Source organism: Acinonyx jubatus, chromosome D4, assembly GCF_027475565.1.
Source record: "Acinonyx jubatus isolate Ajub_Pintada_27869175 chromosome D4, VMU_Ajub_asm_v1.0, whole genome shotgun sequence".
NCBI classification, from domain to species: Eukaryota; Metazoa; Chordata; class Mammalia; order Carnivora; family Felidae; genus Acinonyx; species Acinonyx jubatus.
The window spans coordinates 76,250,935-76,274,808 of record NC_069391.1 but is presented as its reverse complement, the minus strand read 5'-3'; the positions used below and the strand labels follow the sequence as shown (position 1 = coordinate 76,274,808).

General features: G+C 42.7%; 1 protein-coding gene across 1 annotated transcript in view; it reads left to right on the top strand.

The window, feature by feature from the left end:
• OSTF1 (osteoclast stimulating factor 1) overlaps positions 1 to 21,933 on the top strand; it is a 57,400-nt gene extending 35,467 nt beyond the window's left edge. The window contains exons 4-10 of the mRNA XM_027041022.2: positions 2,548 to 2,611; positions 5,437 to 5,490; positions 7,738 to 7,845; positions 8,789 to 8,838; positions 12,487 to 12,565; positions 15,123 to 15,221; positions 21,358 to 21,933. Of these exons, the coding sequence (XP_026896823.2) occupies positions 2,548 to 2,611; positions 5,437 to 5,490; positions 7,738 to 7,845; positions 8,789 to 8,838; positions 12,487 to 12,565; positions 15,123 to 15,221; positions 21,358 to 21,416 (513 nt within the window). The 3' untranslated portion in view covers positions 21,417 to 21,933. The remainder of the gene's footprint in view (positions 1 to 2,547; positions 2,612 to 5,436; positions 5,491 to 7,737; positions 7,846 to 8,788; positions 8,839 to 12,486; positions 12,566 to 15,122; positions 15,222 to 21,357) is intronic.
• The last annotated feature ends 1,941 nt before the right edge of the window (positions 21,934 to 23,874 follow it).

Sequence of the window (23,874 nt, the reverse complement as noted above, 5' to 3'; positions counted from 1 at the left end):
CAAATGAAGTTAATGATACGCAGGTAAATGGCATAACCACACAGAAAGAAGCTGTCCCAAGTCACCTTAAACCTCAGCAGTTCGACTGAACATCCCCAGTCAGATCCCCGGGAAGGACAAAAAGGACTGGCAAGAAAAAACAGTTGTAAACTGTTTTCAGTCATGATCTTGTTACAGAAGCGGTGGCATTGCTATTCTGAGATCACTGCATGTACATTGTGGTTTAGAGCAAATGAGTCATTAGGTCTGTGATACTGAAAATTGGGATTTTTCAGCCTGCAACAAAAGATACACACAGGAAAGATCAACGAGGTTAAGTAAAAATCCTGTAGCTCTGCATTTGTATTGCAAGCATGTTGTATTTTATCTAAAATAAAATAAAAAATATGTCCTGCTCTGTCCTTTGAAAAGGCCTAGGGAAAAAAAAAAAAAAAAGACCAACCCAATAATAATGTGTTATTTGCATGCAAAGGAAAAGGAACAAGGCTCTTTTTCGAAATAGCTATTACCAGGTTGGGGGCAGCAGAGGTACAAGATAATCCCAGAACTCTGCATTATTAGGAACCAGGAAGCCTCCAAAGACAGAACTTTCTAGTTCCTAGAAAGACAGGAACTAAGTTGAAGAGGGTGTCACTAGTCAAAGGTGGGACAATTTGAGCAGTCAACCAGGGCAACAGTCCCCAAGAATTGAAACGCATTTGTGATGTTTAAATTCACAAGCTCCTAATGATACTTCAGAAATCCCATCATCATAATTCTTCACCCCGAGGGGATGCTAGGGAACCAACTTTGTCTTCTGACAGCTTCAGTTAAGGAAAATAATTAGCATTGATCTGCCTTTTCTCTGTGAACTTTGTCTCTGCGTAACCTGAAAGTTGATGAGGGAAAATTTTTCTTTAAAGAGAGATTCTAATTGTTTATTTTCTTTAATCTTATTTTATTTTTTAACATCTATTCATTTTTGAGAGACAGAGAGAGAGAGCATGAGCATGGGAAGGGCAGAGAGAGAGGGAGACACAGAATCTTAAACAGCCTCCAGGCTCTGAGCTGTCAGCACAGAGCCTGATGCGGGGCTCGAGCCCAGGAACCATGAGATTGTGACCTGAGCCGAAGTCAGGCACTTAACTGACTGAGCCACCCAGGCACCCTGATATCCTAACTGTTTAAATGAAAAAGGCATGATAGAATGTCACGGTTTTGCAACCCCCAGGAAATAATGAATCCAGCTAATGTATACCAGCAGCTAACTAACATTACAAAAAGAGAGACCACCAGACATTATTTGTCTCCTGGTAGAAGACATCAATACTACCTATGAAATAGTCTTGCCCAAAAAACTGAATCTAAATCTAATTAAGCCTTTAGAACTAATGACCGATTTCTAGGCAATATGGGGAACAGAAGAACACATTTTTGATAACACAGGGATGCGATAGGTAAAATCTAGACTATTTGAAACTCAGTAGAACAAATAAACTGGCTTCTGACTTCTTCAACAAGTGTATTATGAAGAAGTGAAAAAAAAATGGAGGGAGGGGCACCTGGGTGGCTCAGTTGGTTAAGCGTCCGACTGGCTCAGGTCATGATCTCTTGGTCCATGAGTTCAAGCCCCACATCTGGGTCTGTGCTGACAGCTCAGAGCCTGGAGCCTGCTTCAGATCCTGCTCCCTCTTTCTCTGCTCCTCCTCTGCTCATGCTCTCTGTCTTTCAAAAATAAACATTAAAAAAATTTTTTTAAAAATTTGTTTTAAAACTTGGAGGAGACTAAAAGAAAAGAGGCAAATCAATCAGTCGTATTGTATGGCCCTTATTTGGATTCCCAATTGTGAAAAACTGGATTCCAAACTGGAAAATTTGGACCTTGATCTAGATATTTGATGGTAGTAAGAAATTATTGAAATAAATTTTAAGCTGTGATAATGTCTTTGGAAAAAAATCCTTATCTTTGAGGAATATGTACTGAAATATGTGCAGATGATATAATGTCTACAGTTTGCTTCAAAATAATCTGAAGGAGAGGGAAGTTGTGGTGGAAATATATGGAATGATACTGGCCACGAGGAAATAATTTATGCAGTTGGGAGATGAGTGTATGTAAGCGTATTATACTGTTCTTTTTACTTTTTATAGGTGTGAGTTTTTCCAAAATAAAGTTTCCCAAAAAAGAAAGGTGAAATAAAGTGATCTTTAGAAAAAAAAAATCATGAAACTTGGAGAAACTAGACTCTGGACAAAAAAATTCTATGGATAGTTTAAACTAAATGTAATTGTGTTCTTCTCTTCCATATACTCTCTGATTTGTGCGATTGTTGAGGCTCTGCGATGAAGTGTATTGTGTTTGTTGCAGGCTTATGTGTGTATATTTGTACTTTAATGATAAGGGGAATGGACATCCATAAGTAGGGGTGAGGAAGCTTGGTCAGTGTGACGAGGACTGATGGACATTTTGTAGAGCAGGTGCACTCTGTGAGCCAAACAGTTTTAAAAGTGATTGACTGTAAACTGGATTTGGTGCCACTTAACTGAATCTTAATCTTCTTTCACTAGAGTGATACCAATTGGTGGAAAGGCACCTCCAAAGGCAAGACTGGACTAATCCCAAGCAACTATGGTAAGCAGGGCTGTGGTGGTTTTGCTTTGGGTATGCTCTTTGCACGTTCAGTTCTCTAGAGGGTTCTTGGGGCTTTCTGCTTGCTGCTGTGGCTGCAAAATCGGTGGAGTCATTGCCAACGTAGGATGTTTTCTACTCCATGAACCTCTTGTCAATTAAATGGTAGTGCACACTGGAGGTACTTGAACGTGATTCTTTGGCTTAAGAAAATGCATCGTAGCACTCTTGATAGAACCCAAGGTTTCCAAAGAAAGAAATGCTTATGGCTCTCCCTTATTCAACTCTTAGAATATTTTTTTCTTTCTTTCTTTTTGCTTATTTATTTATTTATTTATTTAATTTATTTATTGCTGTTAAACCACATCTCGCAGATTTGTTTCTTAGCCTAGCCTTTTCTTTTGGGATGAAGTGACCCTGCCTCGTTAATTCACGTGTGGGGCAGTTATGTTCATTATCAGGTATCAAGGCAGTTGGAGGGGCTTGAACAGTGAGATATGGCCCCTGCCGTGAAGCTAATGACGTTTTGGGGTGATGGGGGGTTTGTGGGGTCCGGAACCAATGGCCAAGAAAGAATTCTTGAAGACGTCTTTGGTGCAAAAATGGTGATTTTATTAAAGCACGGGGACAGGTCCCATGGGCAGGAAGAGCTGTGCTAGGGTTGTGACGGGTAACTCCTTATATACCAGGTTGGGACGGGGTCAGGGATAGAGTAAGTCTCTAAGGAATTCTGGAAGCAACGTTTCTAGGACCTTGAGGGACGAGCTGTTGCTAGGGATACACCGTTTATCACTGTTTAATAAAACCTCAGACATTAGTCCCTTCAGGTGCCTATTGGGGGCCATAAACTTGGAGCATGATTGCCAGCATATATCCTCGGGCAGTTGAGATAAAGGACTCACAGGATCCTCGAGGTTGGGACAATGTTCAGCTGAGGTTCTCTTTTGCTCCTAGCAAAGTGTCATCATCAAGGCAGCTGAGCTCCTAAAGGGAGGTCACTCTCGGTCTCAAGGACTTGTCAGTAAGGGAATTCAATTTACCTTAGTTTCCCATGTCGCCATGGCAAGCACTTAAACCTCTTTCCTTTGTTCTTGGGTAGCTGGGAGTGTCCAAGGAACATCACACAGATCTCAGCTGGGGTGGGGGTGGGGGTGGGGGCTTGTGCTTTGCCCCTTAGCCTGCCTCATGCCCCGTTATCAAAGCCACTTCTAGCTGGGAGAGGGACAAACAGACAAAAGTACTTATGTAGAAAACAGCAAAGTAAAGTAAAAAGAGCACAGGATTGGCAAACAGCATTTTAATCCTTTTTCTTCCACTTCTTAATAACAAGGGGCTTTGGTGAAGGCACTTAACTGCTGTCCCCGGGACTGTATAATGAGAGGTTTGATTTAAATCACTTCCCAAGATTCCTTTGACTTCAGCATTCGATGAGTCCCTAGACCAGTGGGGCTGGCATCAGGCACCAGTTCCAAGCACTGGCAGAAGACTGAAAATTTCAAGGAAGGCACTGCAACGCCAGGGGAGCCAGGAGGGGAGGAGGGGAAGGGAAGGGGAAGTGAGAGCTGAGGTTTGGGGCCCAACACAGGGACCCCACTTGCCCTGGTCTAAAGGGGATACCTGAGTGGCTCAGTTAGTTAAGCGTCTGACTTCGGCACAGGTCATGATCTTGCGGTTCATGAGTTCAAGCCCTGTGTCAGGCTCAGTGCTGACAGCTTGGAGCCTGGAGCCTGGAGCCTGCTTTGGATTCTGTGTCTCCTCCTCTCTCTGCCCCTCCCATGCTCGTACTCTGTCTCTCTCTGTTTCTCAATAATAAATAAACGTTAAAAAAAAAAAAATTTAAAGGCGATACCGTTCTGGGTTAAAAAAGACTTGTGGGGCATCTGGGTGGCTCAGTCGGTGAAGCGTCCGACTTCAGCTCAGGTCATGTTCTTGTGGTTTGTGGGTTTGAGCCCCGCGTTGGGCTGTGTGCTGACAGCTCAGAGCCTGGAGCCTGCTTCGGATTCTGTGTCTGCCTCCCTCTCTGCGCATCCCCGACTCATGCTCTGTCTCTCAAAAGTGAATGTTAAAAAAAAAAAAAGAAGCAGTTCTACATTCTTCTAACCTTTGAAATCCCCAGTCTCCCTCCACCATGCACTCCACTTCAGCCAGGCATAGACACTGAGCACGTAGTTCTTCTGTTGCTTTGGATCCCCAGTGGCCAAGGGAGTGTCCAGGTACAGCTCTTTAGGGCGGGAGGGGGTGGGTCTGAAGTCTGTTTTGAACCACAGTCTTCAGGTGATCATACTCCTGCTTCTAGGACAACTGAGAACACACCTTCCTTAGAGGCAGGTAGGTGTGCCGATTGCCCTCTGTAAATAAAGGAGGCAAACTGTTTCCCCCTCCCGCGTGCCCCCCACATGCGCACACACGAGGGAAACAATTATTTTCAGCCGTCTTCAAGTAGGGTGTTTTTACAGAATGTAAAATTGAACATCAGATGTTTTCTTTTGCCTGTTTGTGACTGCGTTTATTGCATCCTTGAGTATACTGGTATGCAGGCCACGGATCTGTTTGTTTTTGCTTCCAGTTAATTGCCGCGTTTGTTTTTGTTTATACTTCCTCTCAATTGCTGTGGTGTTGCCTTACTGCTTAGCTTTGCTTTCATTGCACAGATAATTCAGCTTCTTTTAAAGCGGGAAACATCGGTTTGCTTTTCTGCTACTTTTTCAATCCACATTGGAAGGGATGCTGTGTGGTGAGGGCCGTGGCTGGGGACTGCCAGGTGGCTTCCGTGAGTCATTTGGGCAGTGTGCTCACTGTTGGGTTTGCACTTTCTCTTTTCGATCTAGTGGCCGAGCAGGCAGAATCCATTGACAATCCATTGCACGAAGCTGCAAAAAGAGGTAGGTGTGATTGTTTTTCATTGGGATACGCAGTGCTGTGTACAGTAAAACACACAGATCTTAATTATATGGTTTGATGACTTTTTTTTAAATGTTGATTTATTTCCGAGAGAGAGAGAGTAAGCTCAAGTGGGGAACGGGCAGAGAGAGGGGGACAGAGGATCTGAAACAGGCTCTACACTGCGAGCAGAGAGCCCAATGTGAGGCTTGAATTCACAGCCTATGAGATGATGATCTGAGCCGAAGTTGGAGGGTTAACCTAACCGACTGAGCCACCAGGGTGCCCCAGTTTGACAAACGTGCACACCCACGTAACCAACACCCGGATCAAGAGCTAGAACATTTCTGTCATCCCAGAAAGTTCCAGTTAACCCCTGCCTCCCCCAGAGGCAGTCTCTGTTCCACTATCACCCTAGAAAGAGAAGTGATTTTAATTTTTTTTTTTTTTTTTTTTTAGTTTTCTTAAGTAATCTCTACATCTCAATGTGGGGCTCCAACTCACAACCCCGAGATCAAGAGTCACGTGCTCTACCAACTGAGCCAGCCCGGTGCCCCTGCGATTTTAATTTTTAATTTTTAATTAAAAATGTCAGCCACCAAACACTTCTGAGTACTTTACGTACCCTGCGCTCAGTGGTAAGCAGAAAGGCATGGTCTGTGACTCCCAGAGCTCAGAGTCCAGCAGGAGAGAGATGTGTGTAACAGATCATTATAAGATGGTGTCAGAAGCACAGCAGTGGAAGTTATGTTTAAGTTAAACAGGCTGTGGAGGCCAGCATGAGTCACTGGAGGGCAGTGGGGTGGAGGCTTCCTGGGGATAAAGCATTTAGGAGGGTATTGGTATAGGGCAAGTGTGTGGGGTAAGGATGGAGTTGGGGAGGGACAGAGCAACAGGGGTGGGCCTCGTTTGGGGGGCTCTATCTTGTTTTCTTCTTTAAATTTTTTTAATGTTTATATTTGAGAAAGAGAGAGAGCACATGAGCTGGGGAGGTGCAGAGAGAGAGAGAGAGAGAGAGAAAGAGAGAGCTAGAAGATGAAGGGGGAGGGGCAGAGAGTGAGGGAGACACAGAATCTGAAGCAGGGTCTAGGCTCTGAGCTGTCAGCACAGAGCCCGATGTGGGGCTTCAGCTTACAAAGTGTGAGATCATGACCTGAGCCGAAATCGAGTTGGATGCTTAACTGACTGAGCCAGCCAGGAGCCCCTAAATAACTGGAATTTAAATAAAAACTTGAAGGGAGAAAGAAAGAGAGAGAGAGAGAGAGAGAGAGAGAGAGAGAAAGGAAGGGAGGAAGGGAGGAAGGGAGGAAGGGAGGGAGGGAGAATTATTTGTAAGTTAGATATTTAGGACATTAGCCAGAGGATTTTAAATTAATAGTTATATTTTAACATATGAGAGCAGCAACTTTGAGTAGGTTATTTAGCATTTGTTTTCTTATTTTCTTATAAGAACTGATTTTAAGATGCATTTCATATGAATATGAGTATTATCTACTTGTTCTTAGGTTTGACTGGTTTTTTCCCCCACGTTCCAGGATTTCACGAAACAAAAAATTACATGTAGGTAGCTTTTACAGAGTAAGACTACCATAAGTAGACTCACATAGGCAACTCCTCCCCTGAACCTACCATTAAAAATTGTTGTTGTACAATCTATCAAGCTTATTTGTTACTTCATCAGTTTCATACACACTGTTTAGTGTATGTGTACCAACCCGTGTATACCATCAATTGAATGTTTGTGTCCCCTGAAAATTCACATGTCGAAACTCAACCCCAATGTGGCGGTATTTGGAGGTAGGGACTTCGGCAGGTGGTTAGGTTATGAGGGCTCTGCCCTCGTGAAGGGAGCTGGTAGAGACCCCAGAAGAGCTCTCTCTCTCTGCTCTTTCTGTTGAAGGGGTGGAAAGACAGCGTCTATGAACCAGGAAGTAGGCTCTTACCAGACACTGAATCTGCTGGCGCCTTGATTCTGGACTTCCCAGAACTGTGACAAATAATTCGTGTCCCTTAAGCCATTCCTACTCTACCTCCCCTCACCCCCCCCCCCCCCACAAATTGTTGTTAAGGCTTTTCATTAATAAGTTGGGAGTGAAAATGTACCATAATGAATGCATTACTGAGGAGGTCTTAATTTCAGATTTGCTGACTAAATCCATTCTAGGTGGAAATGTATGGAGGATGAAATGGATTTCAAAGCAAAACAAAACACTCTTTCTTGTGCTTTTATAAACGTAAAACTTTTTCAGGCAACTTGAGCTGGTTAAGAGAGTGTTTGGACAACCGAGTCGGTGTGAATGGCTTAGACAAAGCTGGAAGCACTGCCCTGTACTGGGCCTGCCACGGGGGCCACAAAGGTACTATGTTCTGTTCATTACCGTCGATGTCCATGCTGCTGAAAATGTGCTTCAGGTGGGGGAGCGGGGTTTACAGAAATGAAACAAAAATTATGCTTTTCACATCCTATAGAAGATCGGCCAAAACCTTGCTCCGGGAGGTCTGGAAAACAGTAGGTAGGATGCTCACTGCATGGACCTCTCTCACTTGAAAGAGTGGGAACTTCCTTTCCTCTCTTGAGCTTGGAGGGGTTACAGGAAAACCATAGTAATGTCAACACAAACCCCACTATCTAATCTGACAGAAGAAAGGGGCAGAAGTGACTACTCTGCCTACTGCTCTAGCTTAGCTTTTCCCGAGACATGTTTTCATGGTTTACATGAATGTTTAATGCATGCTGTTAGATTCAGGGGAAAGACAGCATTTGTGTCAGTTAGTGGTTGAGTGGGCAGCCTTCTCAGTTGCAACCAGTAATACAACAAATGGAATTTCTAGATCTGTTTCAGCCTGACCCCAAATCTGCCACATCCACTCTCTTTCCCCCTCTCCCTACAACACACACACACAAAATAAATACGACAGCAATGAGAAAGAGCACCCAACAAACTAAAGAGCATAGCCAGAGGACAGTTCGTGGCTCTTCCCCAAAAGAAGCCGATCTCATTTTAGCTAACAAACGCAGATTTGTTAAATGACTGTAAAGTGTCATGGTGAATGTAGAGATATTTCTATAATAGTTGCCATGTGAAAAATGCAAAAGCCAAATTATTGGAACACAGTTTTTCTTTAGATAATTCTACTTTTTAGGCTCTTAAGTCTTGTATTTACGTAAATTTTAACAAATTTGTTGCAAGGATTTTTTTGAAGATTCTTCTAAAGAATCAATCCTCTTTTTAAAATGATTATGCCTAGTCTTGTCAGCCTTTTCCTTTGCACTCTTGAAAAATACCTTTTCTATTTCAGATATAGTGGAGATGCTGTTTACTCAACCAAACATTGAACTGAACCAACAGGTAAGATCGCTTATGCGGAAGTTGGTGGTCACTTAACACACCTGCCTTGTTCTCGTGGTGTGACTTATGGGCATGGAAAGTCCTATCTTTGTGCCTTGAACTGACCTTTTCCCATTTATTATCTTTCATACAATTTTTAATCCAAGTAGTAGAAGTGCATCATTAAAAATGTACCGTTGTACCGAAGTCCAAATTGTATAAAGCCCAAAACACCTACCATGTTCCTTCTCATATGTCACTCTCTCAGCATTTAGCTCTTAACTCTTGCCTTCATGTTACTAAGGAAGATGCTTATGGGGCTGTCCCCTAAGTCATCATCTTCATAAATATTTCAGTGCCCCATCTGAAGGTTGAAGCTTATCAGCTGCCCCAACTCTGATCTGCCAGTGCCCACCCTTTGTTCCTCTGGTCTGCCCCACGTATCATATCATAGTTTTTGGTTATATTACTCTATGATGCTTACAAGTATTATGGCTATTTAAATGTTTAAATACTGCTCGCTGCTTGTATAACTTTTGTTTCTGTACTTCTTGACTTTTATTTTGCTGAGAATTTTTTTTTTTGGAGGCTTATTTATCTTGAGACAGAGAGAAAGCATGAGTGGGGGAGGGGCAGAGAGAGAGAGGAGAGAGTGAGACTCCCAAGTAGGCTCTACACTGTCCGGGCAGAGCCCAGTGCAGGGATCAAACTCAGGTAGCATGAAATCATGACCTAAGTCGGACACTTAACCGGTTGAGCCACCCAGGAGCCCCTCACTGGTTTTTGGTTTTTGTATCTCATTAAGATTCCCACACTGTTTAACATTCTCTTGATATAATTTCTTTTTTCTCCCTGGAATGGTGCTTCCCAAAGCCCTCATCCTCCATCTCTGCTCTGAGCGTCTCTTTACTGTCACCTTTCTCCCGGGGTGTGTCTTCACTTTTCTGGATCCCATGTTTTCCTCCTTTTGTTGAAGAACATCCTTGAAGATTCCTAAGAAAGGGGACCTAGGGATTGATTATTTGGCTGACAGAATTCTAGGTTGAGAATGATTTTCCTCAGAATTTCGCAGGCAAGGCTCTATGGTATTCTGGTTTTTAGGATTGCTCTTGAGAAGTTTGATGCCATTTTGATTCCCATTCTTTTGTGTGTGATCTGCTTTTTTGTTGCTTAGAATCATTACCCTGTCCTTGATGTTCTAAAATTTCTTAATGTGCTTCAGCGTGTTTCTTCCCAGTAAAGGTGGTAGACTCTCTCAGCCTGAAAGGGTCTACTGTTTCTTTTCTAGTTTTTATTGACCATTGTCTTTATTCTTTGGTTCTGGAATGCCCACCAGTAGTTAGGTTGGACCTCTGGTTGAGTCTCCAGTTATTTTAGTTTTTCTCAGAGATTTTTTCCTTTTTTTTTTTAAGTTTATGTGTTTATTTTGAGAGAGAGAGAGAAAGAGAGAGAAACTGAGAAAGAGTATGCAGGGGAGGGGCAGAGAGAGAGGGAGAGATTGAGAATCCCAAGAAGGCTCTGTGCTGTCAGTATGGAGCCCTACTCGGGGCTCGAACTCACCAACCATGAGATCACGACTGGAGCAGAAATCAAGACTTAACCAACTGAGCCACCCAGGCACCCCAAGATTTTCTTAGCTTTATGTTTTATTTTGGTTACCTTTTTAATTCCTCAGTGTCCTAGGTTTTCTATTGCTGTGTGACAAATAACCCACAAGCTTAGCCGCTTAAAACAACACTCATTTACCTTATACATTCTGTAAGCCAGAATTCTGGGCATGGCGGAGCTGGGCTCTCTGCTCAGGGTCTCACGGGCCAGAGTCACGGTATTGGCCAGAAGCAGGTTCTCATCTGGAGCTCGGATCTCATTCCAGGTTCGTTCAGGTTGCCGGCGGGATTGAGTTTCTTGCACCTGCAGTGCTCTGGACCTCAGCTTTCAGAGATCACCCCTCTCCATTGACATTTCACAACATGGCTGTTTGCTTTCTTCCTTAAGGTCACTAGGAGATTGTGTTTCTGAAGCTATACCTTTGGGAAAGGGCCCGTCTGATTTGGTCATGCCCACCCAGTATAATCTCTCTTTTGATGAGCTCAATGTCAACTGATTAGAAACTGCATTATGGGAGTGATATCCTATTATATTCATTAGTCTCATACATACTTGAGGGGGAAGAATTTTACAGGGGGTGGATCCCCAGGGGGCGGGGATCTTGGGCAGCATCTTAGAATTTTGTCTACTTATAAGCTCTTTTACTCTCATGATCGCTTTATTTTTTAAATGTTTCTTCTTTTTACTTATTTTTGAGGGGTGGGGGGGGACAGAGGATCTGAAGCAGGCTCTGTACTGACAGCAGAGAGCCTGACGCGGGGCTCACATTCATGAATGGCCAAGTCATAACTTGAGCCGAAGTCAGATGCTTAACTGACTGAGCCACCCAGGTGCCCTGCTGATTATTGCTTTTAAATAGCTTCTTTTCTTGTTGCATGATGCTGTATATCATGTTGTATCTTGACTATATTAATTACAGCTTTTTAAAACCTTTCCTGCCATTCACTGTACTGTGTCTTTTCCCTCTGAGATCCATTCGTTTTGTTTTAATCTTCTCTCAAATATGAGAGGCTTTCCTCAAATACCTAGTATCTTTGTGTCTCCAGTCATGTGTAAGGGTGACTGGAAGTTCTGCATGCACATGGGGCTTACTGGCTGTGGGCTTCTCTGTAGGGTGAGGTGGAAAGGTCCTGGCTGTTGTGCTGGGTTATCCCCAGATGTCAGCGTGAGTATGCTCTCCCCCTCCACATGCGGGGCTATTCACCTCCACCGGAGGATTGTCCTCCAGCTCCCTGCCTGCAGGTGCTAGGCTGTATACACTGGGGCAGCAGGGTAGGTAAAGGCAGCTGGGAGAGGAGTCTTACCGCTCAATTTGTAGGTGTCTCAGCTCACCCACCACTTTTAATTCCTGGCCTTATTGCCACCTTCCCTTGTACCCGAGTCCCCTGAGCTTGGAAACTACCTGGTTATTTTTCAACAGGGTCATCCTGCCATCCGCACTGGGTCACCTGGCAGCAAGGAGAGAGGAAGGTGATCTAATTACTTTTTTTTTTTTTTAATGTTTATTTATTTGGAGAGAGAGTGCGCGTGCGTGAGCTGGGGAAGAGCCTAGAGAGATGGAAGAGAGAGAATCCCAAGCAGGCTCCCCACTCTCAGCACCGAGCCTGACATGGGGCTCGATCTCACGAACCAGGAGATCATGACCTGAGCCAAAATCAAGAGTCAGATGCTTAACCGACTGACTCACCCAGGCGCCCCTGATTATTTCTATAAACACTTTCACCCAGTACTCTTGTGTCCAATTCCGTGCCTCACGCTCGTTCCAGTGTCTCTGGGCATCGCCAGGGCCTGATTTCTTGCGAGGTTTGCAGGGGCAGGTCTGCTTGCTCCCTCCTGGTGTTTCCCTCTGCTCTGCCACGTCCGTTTCTCCTCTTTCATCCATCCCCTCCCCCCAAATGACTTTTCTCTCATCCCTTGAGTCTCCTTTCTCTCTTGGGAACTTTATATGACTTTATAACTTGTTCTCGCTTTGAGTTTGCTTGGAGTAAACCTGAATTTGTGCATGTTTTCAACCCACCGTCTCTTTTTAAAATGCTGCTTTCTCTTTTTAAATCACCATAGAACAAGTTGGGAGACACAGCTTTGCACGCCGCTGCCTGGAAAGGTTATGCAGATATTGTCCACTTGCTTCTGGAAAAAGGTAAAGCATCTGTCTGGCCTTTGCTCACCCTGGAAAAACAGGCTGTGTTCAATTACATTATTTGAAATAGTAGGAAGAGTCATAGGCTCCGTATTTTGAAACTGGGATTTTAACCTCTACTCTGTCTGTATCACAGAGTTGTTACAATAAGACGAAGTTACAGTGGTGATTCGTGTTAAATTTTTCGTTTTACGTTAAAAGCTTGGTAAGCTTTAAAATTACATATATTACTTTTCGTAGGAGTTTATTGTATATTTCTGTGGGATTAAAGGGTCCTTGGAGAAAGGCGTGTGTATGTGTACCCGTGCAGAGAAGATGCTATCTCAGAAAGCTGTAGGGGAAAGGTGCTGAGGCCCCTGTTCACAAGGAAAGTCCTGACAGATAAAGAATGCTGTGGCTGTAATGTCCTGCTTTGATCTGAGCAGGTGCTACAAGTACGGGGAAGATGAAGATACCTTGATTCCCTATTTTTATACAAGTCAGAGGGGACAGTGAAATTACGAACTGACCATCCATCCATCCATCCGTCACATAAATATTAATCCTTACAGAGGGCCAGGCATATCTCCCCGTCCTGCATCCTGGTCCAGAAGCTATAATATAAGATGCTTGAATCCCAAGGTGTCTTATGGATGCACGTTCATTAGGGATCCTCACAGCAATGTTGTGGGATATAGAGAGGACATGTTATTGATTTAAAGGACATTGGTGATGTACATCTCAGGTACAAAAGATCAGACAGCATGAGGTGCCCCCTAAGGGTTATGCTGAGAACTGGGCTGTCTGTGCTGGCTGCCACTAACCACACAGGCCCCTGAGCCCATGAAATGAGCATGGTCTGGACCAAGATGTACTGTAAGTGTAACAGGCACGTCAAATTTCAAAGACTTAGGGAAAAAAAAAAAGACGTAAAGTATCGCAATAACTTTTATATCGGTTATATGATAAAGGGGTAACATTTTGGATCTACTGTGTTAAATAAGATATGTCATTAAAATGATTTCCACCTTTTGAAAATGTGGCCGCTAGAAAATTTAAAATGACACATGTGGCTCACATCGTATTTCTCTTGGGTAGCACTCGTTGAGAGGGACCCAGAAAATGGTCATTTCTTCTCTTGCCTTGCTGGCTCCAAACATTTCCTGTCCTGAAAGAAATCATGTATATGGGTTTTAAAGTGCAATTTAACGTAAGATATGATCAGTCACAGAGCTCTTAACCCTCCGGAATTTATCCCCGTGGCCCAATAAGCGAATGAGGTTTCTATAGACCCTTAGCTGTGGGCAGATCTAAGTCTCATGAGAGAGATTTTTAGACACAGTCGCCATATTCCTAATTAAACAAACCATGCTTTCTTGACTCAGTATTTTTGTCCCTTTGAGTTTCATTACACTTATTTTTTTGTTTCCTGAAGAGGATGAGATTACAAGCAAAATGACTCTCTCCTGTACTGTGGCAGAAAGTATAAATTGGTAAAGCCTTCTTGGACAGCGATCGGACAGTAGCTAGCAGAATTAAAAATATACATAGCCTTATATCCCAGCATCACTTCTAGGAAGCCATACTTCAGAAAGCTGGTGTTCAAGGAGATTTACAGCAATATTGTTTGTGGTAAAGGAACAGCCTAAGTGTCCCTCGATAGGGGAAGAGGAGAGTTATTAAATAAATATTGGAATGCCCACAAAATTGAATACTTACAAATGTTTACATGGATTGAGCTATGTGTACTACTGAGGAATGAGTACCATTATATATTGCTAAGTAAAAAAAATCAAGTTACAGACTGTTACATGTGGTGTGATTTTACGTATATATGCATAGATGTCTGTGAGTGCATTCCTGCACCTGAGGGAGGTGAGGACTGATACCCACTTGCTGGGAATGGATTCCCCCAGACAAACTGGAGGATGGGGCAGGGAGGGGTTAGTCAGGGGACGAAACGGGACGTATGCTTTTGTTCAGCACACTTCTGCATTTGTGAAGTTTTGTCAATGAAAATATACCCACGAATTCTGATGTAATTTTTATTACCACGAAGACCTGGACAAAACGCAAGCAGAAGATGTGCTGTGGGAACAATGGATTGCCTCTAGGTTTTATGGTGTTACTCTTCTGCTAATTTGCACAAGAGTATACTTGGCAGATATGAAATACTAATCCCAGCAGGCACCACCCACACGGGCTTCTCTCAAGAAGCAAAGGGTATGTTAAACTAATCTCCAAAAACTCATGCCAAGACACATTGGAGTCCAACTGACTCAGGAGGTACCTCGGGGATAGTGAAGTCCCCCCTGAAAAGTCACATGCAGCAGTCTGAGGATTTGAAAGGAAAGGCTCTATTTTAATTGTGCCTAATTATCTGGGACGCAGCAGCAAGCGCCCTGATTTCAAGACGCCAAACGTGCTTTGACTGTTTTGAAAAAGCTTACTTCAGGGCCAGAATGGTTCTCTAGTCAGTTTGGCCAAAAGTGATTCGTCTTGGTGGGAAGAAGAATCTGTAGTAGCGGACTACAGATTCTTCAAAAACACCTGACTTGCTTTTCTTGTGTTGGGGAAGGTGCAAGAACAGACTTGAGAAACAACGAGAAGAAGCTGGCCCTGGACATGGCCACCAACGCAGCCTGTGCGTCTCTCCTGAAAAAGAAACAGGGAACAGGTATTTGCCTTCGATCCTTCTTTCTCCTCTGACGCCATCATGACTAAGATTTACCATCTTAGAATTGGGGAAACGTTTTCTTGGTAAACTCTTCATGGGGTTCTGAAGTCAGATTTTATATCCTGGGTCTCATTTGGAATGTGCAACATTGAAGAATGCCTTCATGCAAGCAAATCGAAGAGACTTTGGCCTTTTAGTATTTTTTGTGTGTTTCCTTTGTTCCTTGCAATCAGGTCGTAATCACTTGCTTTCCAGTAGAGCCCTTATCAGAGAACCATGGTTCCGGATATGGTTTTACAAGTGGTTGTCTCTAAATATTTATTTTTCAATTAAGCACTGAAGAGCTCCATGATTATATTTTATCTCTGTTTTAAACGAGAGTATCAGTACACTACGATCAGAATTATTCTTGATAACCAATTTGATGTTTGTTTACAGACCGTGGGGTGGTTTTTAAAGGTAAAGTTTAGGTATACATTCTTCGAGATAAAAATATCTATTGGCGTGGGAGATGGGGTTGGAAAAAAAAAAAGAAAGGTCCTTGTGGTTATTTTGAAAAGGTGTTAAAGAAAAGGTGTGAAACACACTTGCATTGTTCATGATTACTATTCAGAGACTGGCTGTTTATTGGACTTCTCTGTACATAATGTACTGAATGCTTCCCCCTGAAAGAAATGCTGGGGGGCGGTGTGCCTTACCCCTCCTTCTCATTTTCCTCTCCTGTCTCTCCGTTTCGTCCACCATCAGCCTCCCGGCCCCTGAGGAACCCCGAGGGAGAAAAAAGAAAAATACAAGATGTTTTGGCTGGAGGGGACATTCAATCTTTTTTTTTCCCCCTCACTTCTCAAGCCTTCCTCTACTTTCATCTCGTGTTTGGCACTTTCATACCACTTTGGAGTATAAGCCGATGATCGATACATCTTGTCCACCGTTTTCTAGAATGGAACTAGTATAACGGAGAACTCGCTTTTCATGTCTTTAGTGAGCATTGGTACTCATCATTCCAACCCTTTTTAGTATTGCTTTTCAGAGTCTAAAGTTTAGCCTGGTCCATGTTGGTGGAGAGTCACCAAAACAACTTCTGAGACATTTCTAGTGTAGAGGCTGAGTACATTTTTGTTTCTACTTTAATCTGAGGACGTTGTCACCCTCCGAGCTTGTGGAGTGAGGTACTGATTTGTTTTCCTATATGAATCACATTCCCATTCGTTTTGGAACCCTTGGAAAGCTTCTCTCTTCCTTAAGTCCCCTTTGTTTTATGAGAAGAGGTGGTGTTACCTTGTCCCATATCCCTGTTCCCGCAGAAGCAACAAAATACAGTCAGATCTCTGGTTTCCTGCTTTAGTTAATCAAAAATAGCAAACAGTCCTCCTTTCTTCATGACTTGCCAAGGGAGCTTCCCAGAATGATCCTCCTTGCCCATCACCAAATTCCCGTCATAGCCCTCCTCACGAGTCTGCTGTTCCTTTTGTTCTTTACTCCAGGTATGTCTTTGTTTCAGTTTCTTACTTCTTTTAACTTCAGTTCAGATGTAGTGTAAACCACTAAGCAGCTTGGGTTTCTTAATTATCTCAGCCGTGAATGCTCACTGGCAGAGCTGGTGTTTCTTTAAAGTAATTACTCATGCATAGATGGATCGAGGGTCTGCTAAGTGAGCGGGAAAGTATGTACCAGCTGCGTGGTGCTCCCCAGCTACATTTTGATTGAGAAGTGTATATGCAGCCATGTAGGAGAGATGCTTTTACTTGGCACAGACCTCTTCCTTCCTGCTGCCTTGGTTGGGTCAGGAAGTAGGACTATGGCCCAACTTCCTTTTTCTGCCACTGACTTCCTGTTGTTCTATGGGTACCTTCAGAATGTCCTGAGCGAGGAGTAAGGTTTCTTAGGAGCTGAAGGTTATCAGAGCCCCATGTACACTATGAGCTTGATCACGATAGGCAAGGAGAATGCCACACTTGCTCAGATCCCAGAGAGCTGCACCCAGAAGCCTCCATCTGGGCACCCAGAGCTGGGAAGGCACATATGCTTTTTCCCTCACCCTTCTGCAGTCTTTGTAGAACAGGGCTGGGAGGTAGGTCTCCTCTACTCTGTTCACACTAAGTGTCTTTGGTCTACTTTCCTAAATGTGTAATGATTAGATAATGGACTCATCAATGAGGTAATCTTAGGGCTTGACACAGAGGCAAGAAATGAATTTTCATATTTCAGTTTTCACGTTACCTTTTTCTTTTCTTTTTTCTCGCTTCATTACCTCAACCGTCCAGTGAAAAGTCTGAATTTGTATTGTGATCTTAGTTGGAGTAAGAGTTGAATATTGGGCCATATAGCTAATTGCCAGCACGAACTCTACACTGGGAAAAGTATATTCTGATGTTGTTTTCCAGTTTTTTGTTTTTTTTTTAAATTTTTTTTTCAACGTTTTTTATTTATTTTTGGGAGAGAGAGAGAGACAGAGCATGAACAGGGGAGGGGCAGAGAGAGAGGGAGACACAGAATCGGAAACAGGCTCCAGGCTCTGAGCCATCAGCCCAGAGCCTGACGCGGGGCTCGAACTCACGGACCGCGAGATCGTGACCTGGCTGAAGTCGGACGTTTAACCGACTGCGCCACCCAGGCACCCCAATTGTTTTCCAGTTTTAAAAGCACATCTTGGAATTTTTTTTTTTTAAGAGAGAGAGTGCACTAGCAGGGGAGAGGGGCAGAGGGAGAGAGAGCGAGAGAGACAGAAACTCTCAGGCAGCCTCCACACTCAGCATGAAGCTGACATGGGGCTCGATCCCACAACCCTGGTATCATGACCTGAGCCGAAATCAAGAGTCAGATGCTCAATTGACTGGGCCACCCAGGCACCCCTTATCTTGGATTTTTTTTTTTTAATTTTTTTTTTCAACGTTTATTTATTTTTGGGACAGAGAGAGAGCATGAACGGGGGAGGGGCAGAGAGAGGGAGACACAGAATCGGAAACAGGCTCCAGGCTCTGAGCCATCCGCCCAGAGCCTGACGCGGGGCTCGAACTCACGGACCGCGAGATCGTGACCTGGCTGAAGTCGGACGATTAACCGACTGCGCCACCCAGGCGCCCCATATCTTGGATTTTTTTAATGAGAAAAAACAAGTCACATTTTGTAGTTACCATGAAGGGTAACTTTGGGACGTGTGTAGGGCCGAGGTTCAGCCCTACCTTGAGGAGTCAACACTTTAAATTCTTTTTCCAGTTTTTACAAATTGGGGTATAATTTATATTAAGTAAAGTATATAAATCCTAAGTTTACATCTTGATTTTTTTTTTAAACCGTGCTTACACCTATTTGCCACAACCCGGATTAAGGTAGAGAACATTTTCCATACCCTGAAAACCCCTCCACGTCCACCTCTTCTCTCACCATAGCCTAGTTTTGCCTGTGCTTGAACTTGATATAAATGGAATCAAACAGTATGTACTTTCTTGTGTCTAACTTCTTTTCACTTAATGCTGTGCCTGTGAGATTTATCCAGGTTACTGTGTCTGTCTTTCCACCCTTTATGGTTTGTTTGACTGTCTGTCTTAAGTGCTAGTACTTGGTTTGGAATGTGCAAATTCAGGTCAGTGACATTGAGGAGACATGGAAGTCAGCTAGGGGGAACGGGGAGGCATGGTTAGGAGTTACATTACCATGATGGTCACGGCCCAAGATGGGCTATGAAGAGACGGAGCTCCTCAGCACTTGGCCATGTGAGAAGATTCCAGAGAAACTGTGCCTGGGAGCAATCCATAAAAGGAAGGAAGGAGAAGGAATTTATTTTCCTGGCTCGTTCCTGTCTCTTGATTTCCATTCAGTAAGAGTTTGCAGCATGGCGAGCCTTCTTCTCTTGCTAACAGGAGAAACGAGGTTGAAATAAAGCGCCGAGGTAACCGTTGGAGGCCCAAGACTACCTCAGTGGGCAACACGTAGGATTGTAGGAGCAAAGCAGAGTAGGAAAGAGCCTTGCTATGGTCTTTTTGTCTGTGGCTTAAGAAGACAAAAAGTTTACAGCCAGTCCTGAAGTTGTACGTGCACGTGGGATAGAACAAAGTATATTCCTCCCAGGTCTCCAGAACTTCTCATAAGGAGGATGGAGATGAATGCAGACAAGCTGGAGATTTCTAGTAGTTTGGAAGCTGGTGTGAAATTATTCAAGGCTGCCTCTGTTCTGTTTATATCCACTTCTTTGAATCCGAATCTTTCCTTCTCGTATACGTTTCTACCTCCCTTGTACCAACTCTCCCTTGTCCCTTTCTTTTTTCTCTATAATTATTTTCCTAAATTTGTAAAGATAATGACTGAGAAGCTACATTATCACTAGCAGACCTAAAATTAATAATTCCTTCATATCTTCAAGTATCTTGTCACTGTCCAGATTCACCATTTTTTCCCATACATGTTTGTTTCTGCTTTGTTGACTTACTTATCTGTTTCTTTATTTATAGTTTAAGTCAGGGTCTAAATAAGGTCAGGTTCTGATTGGTAGATACATCTCCTAAATCATTGTTTCCTTTCCTTCTCCTCTCCCCCTCTTCGTTTAGCCTGGCTATTTATTTATTAAAGAAGCAGGGTCAGTTTTCCTGAATTTCTCAGTCTAGGCATTGCATAAATGCATTCTCAGGGTGTTTGACAGGTTCCTCTTTCCTCTGTAATCTTGTCACTTGGTGTTAGATCTAAAGGTTCCTCTGTATTTTTGTCATTTGGTGTTATATCTAGAGGTTTGATTAGATTCTACATTTTATGTGTCTGTGAAAGGGTAGATGGAAGAATGCTTCCTGAAGAAAGCTGTGTTCTTTCATCAGAGGCACGTATTATCTGTCTGTCACTCATCCTGTGATGTTAGCATTCATTGATGATCGTTGTCTAGATCCATTAGTTCACTAACAGTTGTGAAATGGCCATATTCTAGTTCTGTCACTCCTGTCTCCGTTATCAGCTGGAACATTCTATAAAAAAAATTGCCCTTCATCCATGGTTTGATGACTCCAAGGAATAGTTTGTGTAGTAGAAGAATAAAGGCTTGATTTTCGTCCTTTATTTAGGAGTTTTCAAAATAATGTGCTGGTTCCTTCTCATTCTCCAAAGAGGACTAGTGGCTTCTCTGTGATGTGCGTTGAAATATTTGCTGTGTTTCAATCCATTATATTTAGTATCCCTATTGATAGCTCCTCTTTGGCTAGTGGAGGCCTCTTCGGGTTGGATCGTGAACCTTTGACGCTCTCTTTGACAGCATCCTTGTTTTACGGTATGACAAGAGGTACACTTTCTGCCCCAGACTTGGAATCAGTCATTTCTCCAATGAGCACGGGAAGATAGTATTTAGAGACCATGATAACATACACTTGTTGAGCTCTGACGGTGGTTAGGCTCGTGTTTCAGTTTGCCCCCTGAAATTATACCCCGTGTAACCTGTTGCTTATAGGCATTTAAATAGACAACCGAATAGGTGACCATTTAAAGATGAGATGTCTTCGTTTTGACCCCTGCTCAAGCTTGATGTCACGTATGGTAGGGTTCGGCTCTTTCTGTTTCAAATTTCTGGGTTTTTTTTTTATTTCATTCTTTTACCTCTGAGCATACTTTATTTATCCGTGCTTTTTAAAAAAAAATTTTTTTTTTATTTATCCGTGCTTTTAGAGATGAAACCGAAGCTTCTGTGTTTTCATTCTGCTTCTTTTCCTTTTTTTCTCCCCTCATTAGTTACCTTTCTACCCAGTGATCTTGCCTTCAAGTAAGGCTGCAGGCTGTCGACTGACCGAAGCCACATGTGGCACTTGTCATTGGGAGAGGGGGTTGGACGAGTGGAGGGGCGTCCGGTGTGTTCCGTGCCGGTCACGCACATGTGGCTGGTTGCATTTTGTGCAAGGTAGATTAATGGTACCTGCGGCCTACGGGCTTTACTTTTCTGTGTGTCCAAGGAACGAGCAGACAGCTGCGTTTGTCAGCCTCTGGGACAGCAGACACTGAACAGTCAGGCAGGAAAGCAAAAGTTGAAAAAGATCCTCAGGGGTGGTACAGTCCCGGGGCCTGAGGAAAGATTACGATCCCTTGAGGTATCAGGAGCTTTGAAAGTGCAAACCAAATGTGAGCAATCTGTAATTTTCCCGTTTTGCCTTCCCGCCATTCCTTTTAGATGCTGTTCGAACATTAAGCAATGCCGAGGAGTATCTTGATGACGAAGACTCAGATTAATTCCCTTCTGGAGCTTTGAGATCTAAAACTTGTGTTCCTTTTGCCATTCCAAAACCCTCGTCTTTGCCAGAAGAGTGTTGGTAACCGGTTTTTGGTTTTTTTTGGTTTGGGTGTTTTTGTTTTTGTTTTTTGAAGTCTATATGAACATGGAAGTCTTGCACTGTGTTTGAGTAGAACATGTAAATGGGTAGGTTCTCACCTTCAGTTTGCCAATAAGTGACTGGATATTTTGCTGTATAAAGTACATTTTTGTTCACCAGAGTAGAACAAGAAGAGATTATTTCTATTTATCAAGCTAAAGGAATTTTAAGAATTTTTTTCTTTAAAAAAAAAGATCAGTTCTTTTTTGTTTTTTTTGTTTTGTTTTGTTTTTTTAGTTAAAGTTCTTTACCTCAAGGATTAAAATATTTTGAGTGGGTTTTTCAAGGGGAAAAATGCTTGTTATAGTAATGAACCAAAAGACTTAACAGAAAATCGTCAGCTATTCTGACAAAAATAAACATTTGAAGAGACTGGATTCCTTTTGTCTGTTTTTTGTGGTATCACTCTTTGCCGGTAAATAAAGCTTTTTATATTTATATTTAGGTGAAGGCTGATTTTATCTTTTAAGTTGTATTTTATATTTATTAGCACAAAGGAATCACAATAGCCAAATTTCTTTTCAGCTCTGTATATTGGCTTTCATTAGAGTCCATAATCATTGAGAAGATATATTTATAATGAAATACATAATGTTAGTCATCGTTAGACTTTTAGTTTATCTCTGAGGTTACACTTAGTATGAAGAAATTCAGCAACTCATTACAGTCTGCTGAAGGTCTGAAAATGAAAAAAATTGATTTCCTTATCATACAAGACGCCATGGTTTTCTGTAACGGAGTAGCCAGGAGCCATGAAATTTTTTTTACTTTGATAGCATTTGTTTTCCCAGAGCATGGCTCGAGCTCATAAAAACTCAGCTTCTTTTGCTAAAACATCAATTTATATTGCAGGGAGCCCTCTGTACTACTGAAAGACACTTGATTTGAGATTCTAATTTTGTATCAAGGTGGCGATGACATTAAGAATGACATGGCCGTTGGCATTTGCCTAGGTTCCAGGCCCCGGGTCCAGAAGTGTATTTTGCAAGAAGACTTTGATGCTAATTTCAAAAAACACATTGGTGAAGAGAAGGAAATGTTTGAAAAAGGAAGTGGGTTAGCTCAGGAAATGAATAACTGCTACTGTGAGAGTTTTCTATCTGTGACTGTTTGGTTTTTTTCTCTCTGTGGGTGCCTTGAGGAAGAGTATCCTGAGAAGCCTGTTTGAGGTCTTTCTAATACCCCAACCAAATTTCAATAGAAAGAAATCTGTATAAGTAGTGAAAGCACAAAATCTGAAAATTAATGAAAAAGGTATTTTATCCTCAAAATAAATGTTTACTAAATTTGAGTTAAGCAGTTGTATTTCTTCATAAGCATAAACTTGAAGATATGAAATCCTTGTTGAAATTACATCTGTTCCCCCAGAACCTTTAGGGGTTCATTCTTTAAAACGGGGCTTGTCCGGCGGTGGGGGGGCACCTGGCTGGCTCAGTCGGTGGAGTGTGCAACTCTTGATCTCAGGGTTGTGAGTTCGAGCCCCATGTTGAGTGTAGAGATTGCTTACAAATAAAATCTTTGAAATGAAATGATTAAAATAAAATACAGGGTTCGTGCCTTAATGAAAAGTTTTTGGAAATCTCTCATTTTTTGTTCTTGTATACTTTGGGCCTGGAGTAATTAGGATAGATGCCAGTTAAACACTTTTAATTTTTTAACATGGGCAGAGGTAATACAGATTGCATGAATATAGATAATTTTGGGGGAACTGCTCTGTGCTTGATGTAGGCATACTATTTATGTATTGAAGGAAAAGAATAGTGAGTAGCTTCACTGTCATTGCTTTTAACATTATTGACCTTATAAAGATTTTAGAAAGTTGGCCAACCAGAGTTTTGTGGGGGTGCGGGTTGGACTTCGGTATATGCGAGGAGTTTCTGGTGAAACAAAGAAGGACAGTGCAGTTAGCTGTAGTTGAGACTTCATAAGAAAACATACTTTTCCTTCTTGTTTATTCAGCCTAGCCGATCTGCGCTTTTTCAGAGACTGTTTAATGCTGAACTCAGCAACAAAACTCAGTTCTAAGAACTTGTCACCACTCTGATGCTGTGCAGAGAAGAGCTTTGATTATGTTCTGGAAAGACTTTGGAGGTTTTGCTCTAGCATGAGCTTTTTGACAGTCCCTGTGGCCTGAACTCCTCCCCAGCCTGTTGCACGCGTTAGATAGAGAATGTCTTCCAGCCCTTGGGTCCGTGAAGTGTATCAGCTTTAGGCCCAGTAGCCTCCCGCAGAGAACGGTTTTTATCAATTTCCCATTTTAGTTTCCTTTCTGGGACTGGTCTGTGGCAGATTATCTGTTGTTGAGCTGCCATGCATTA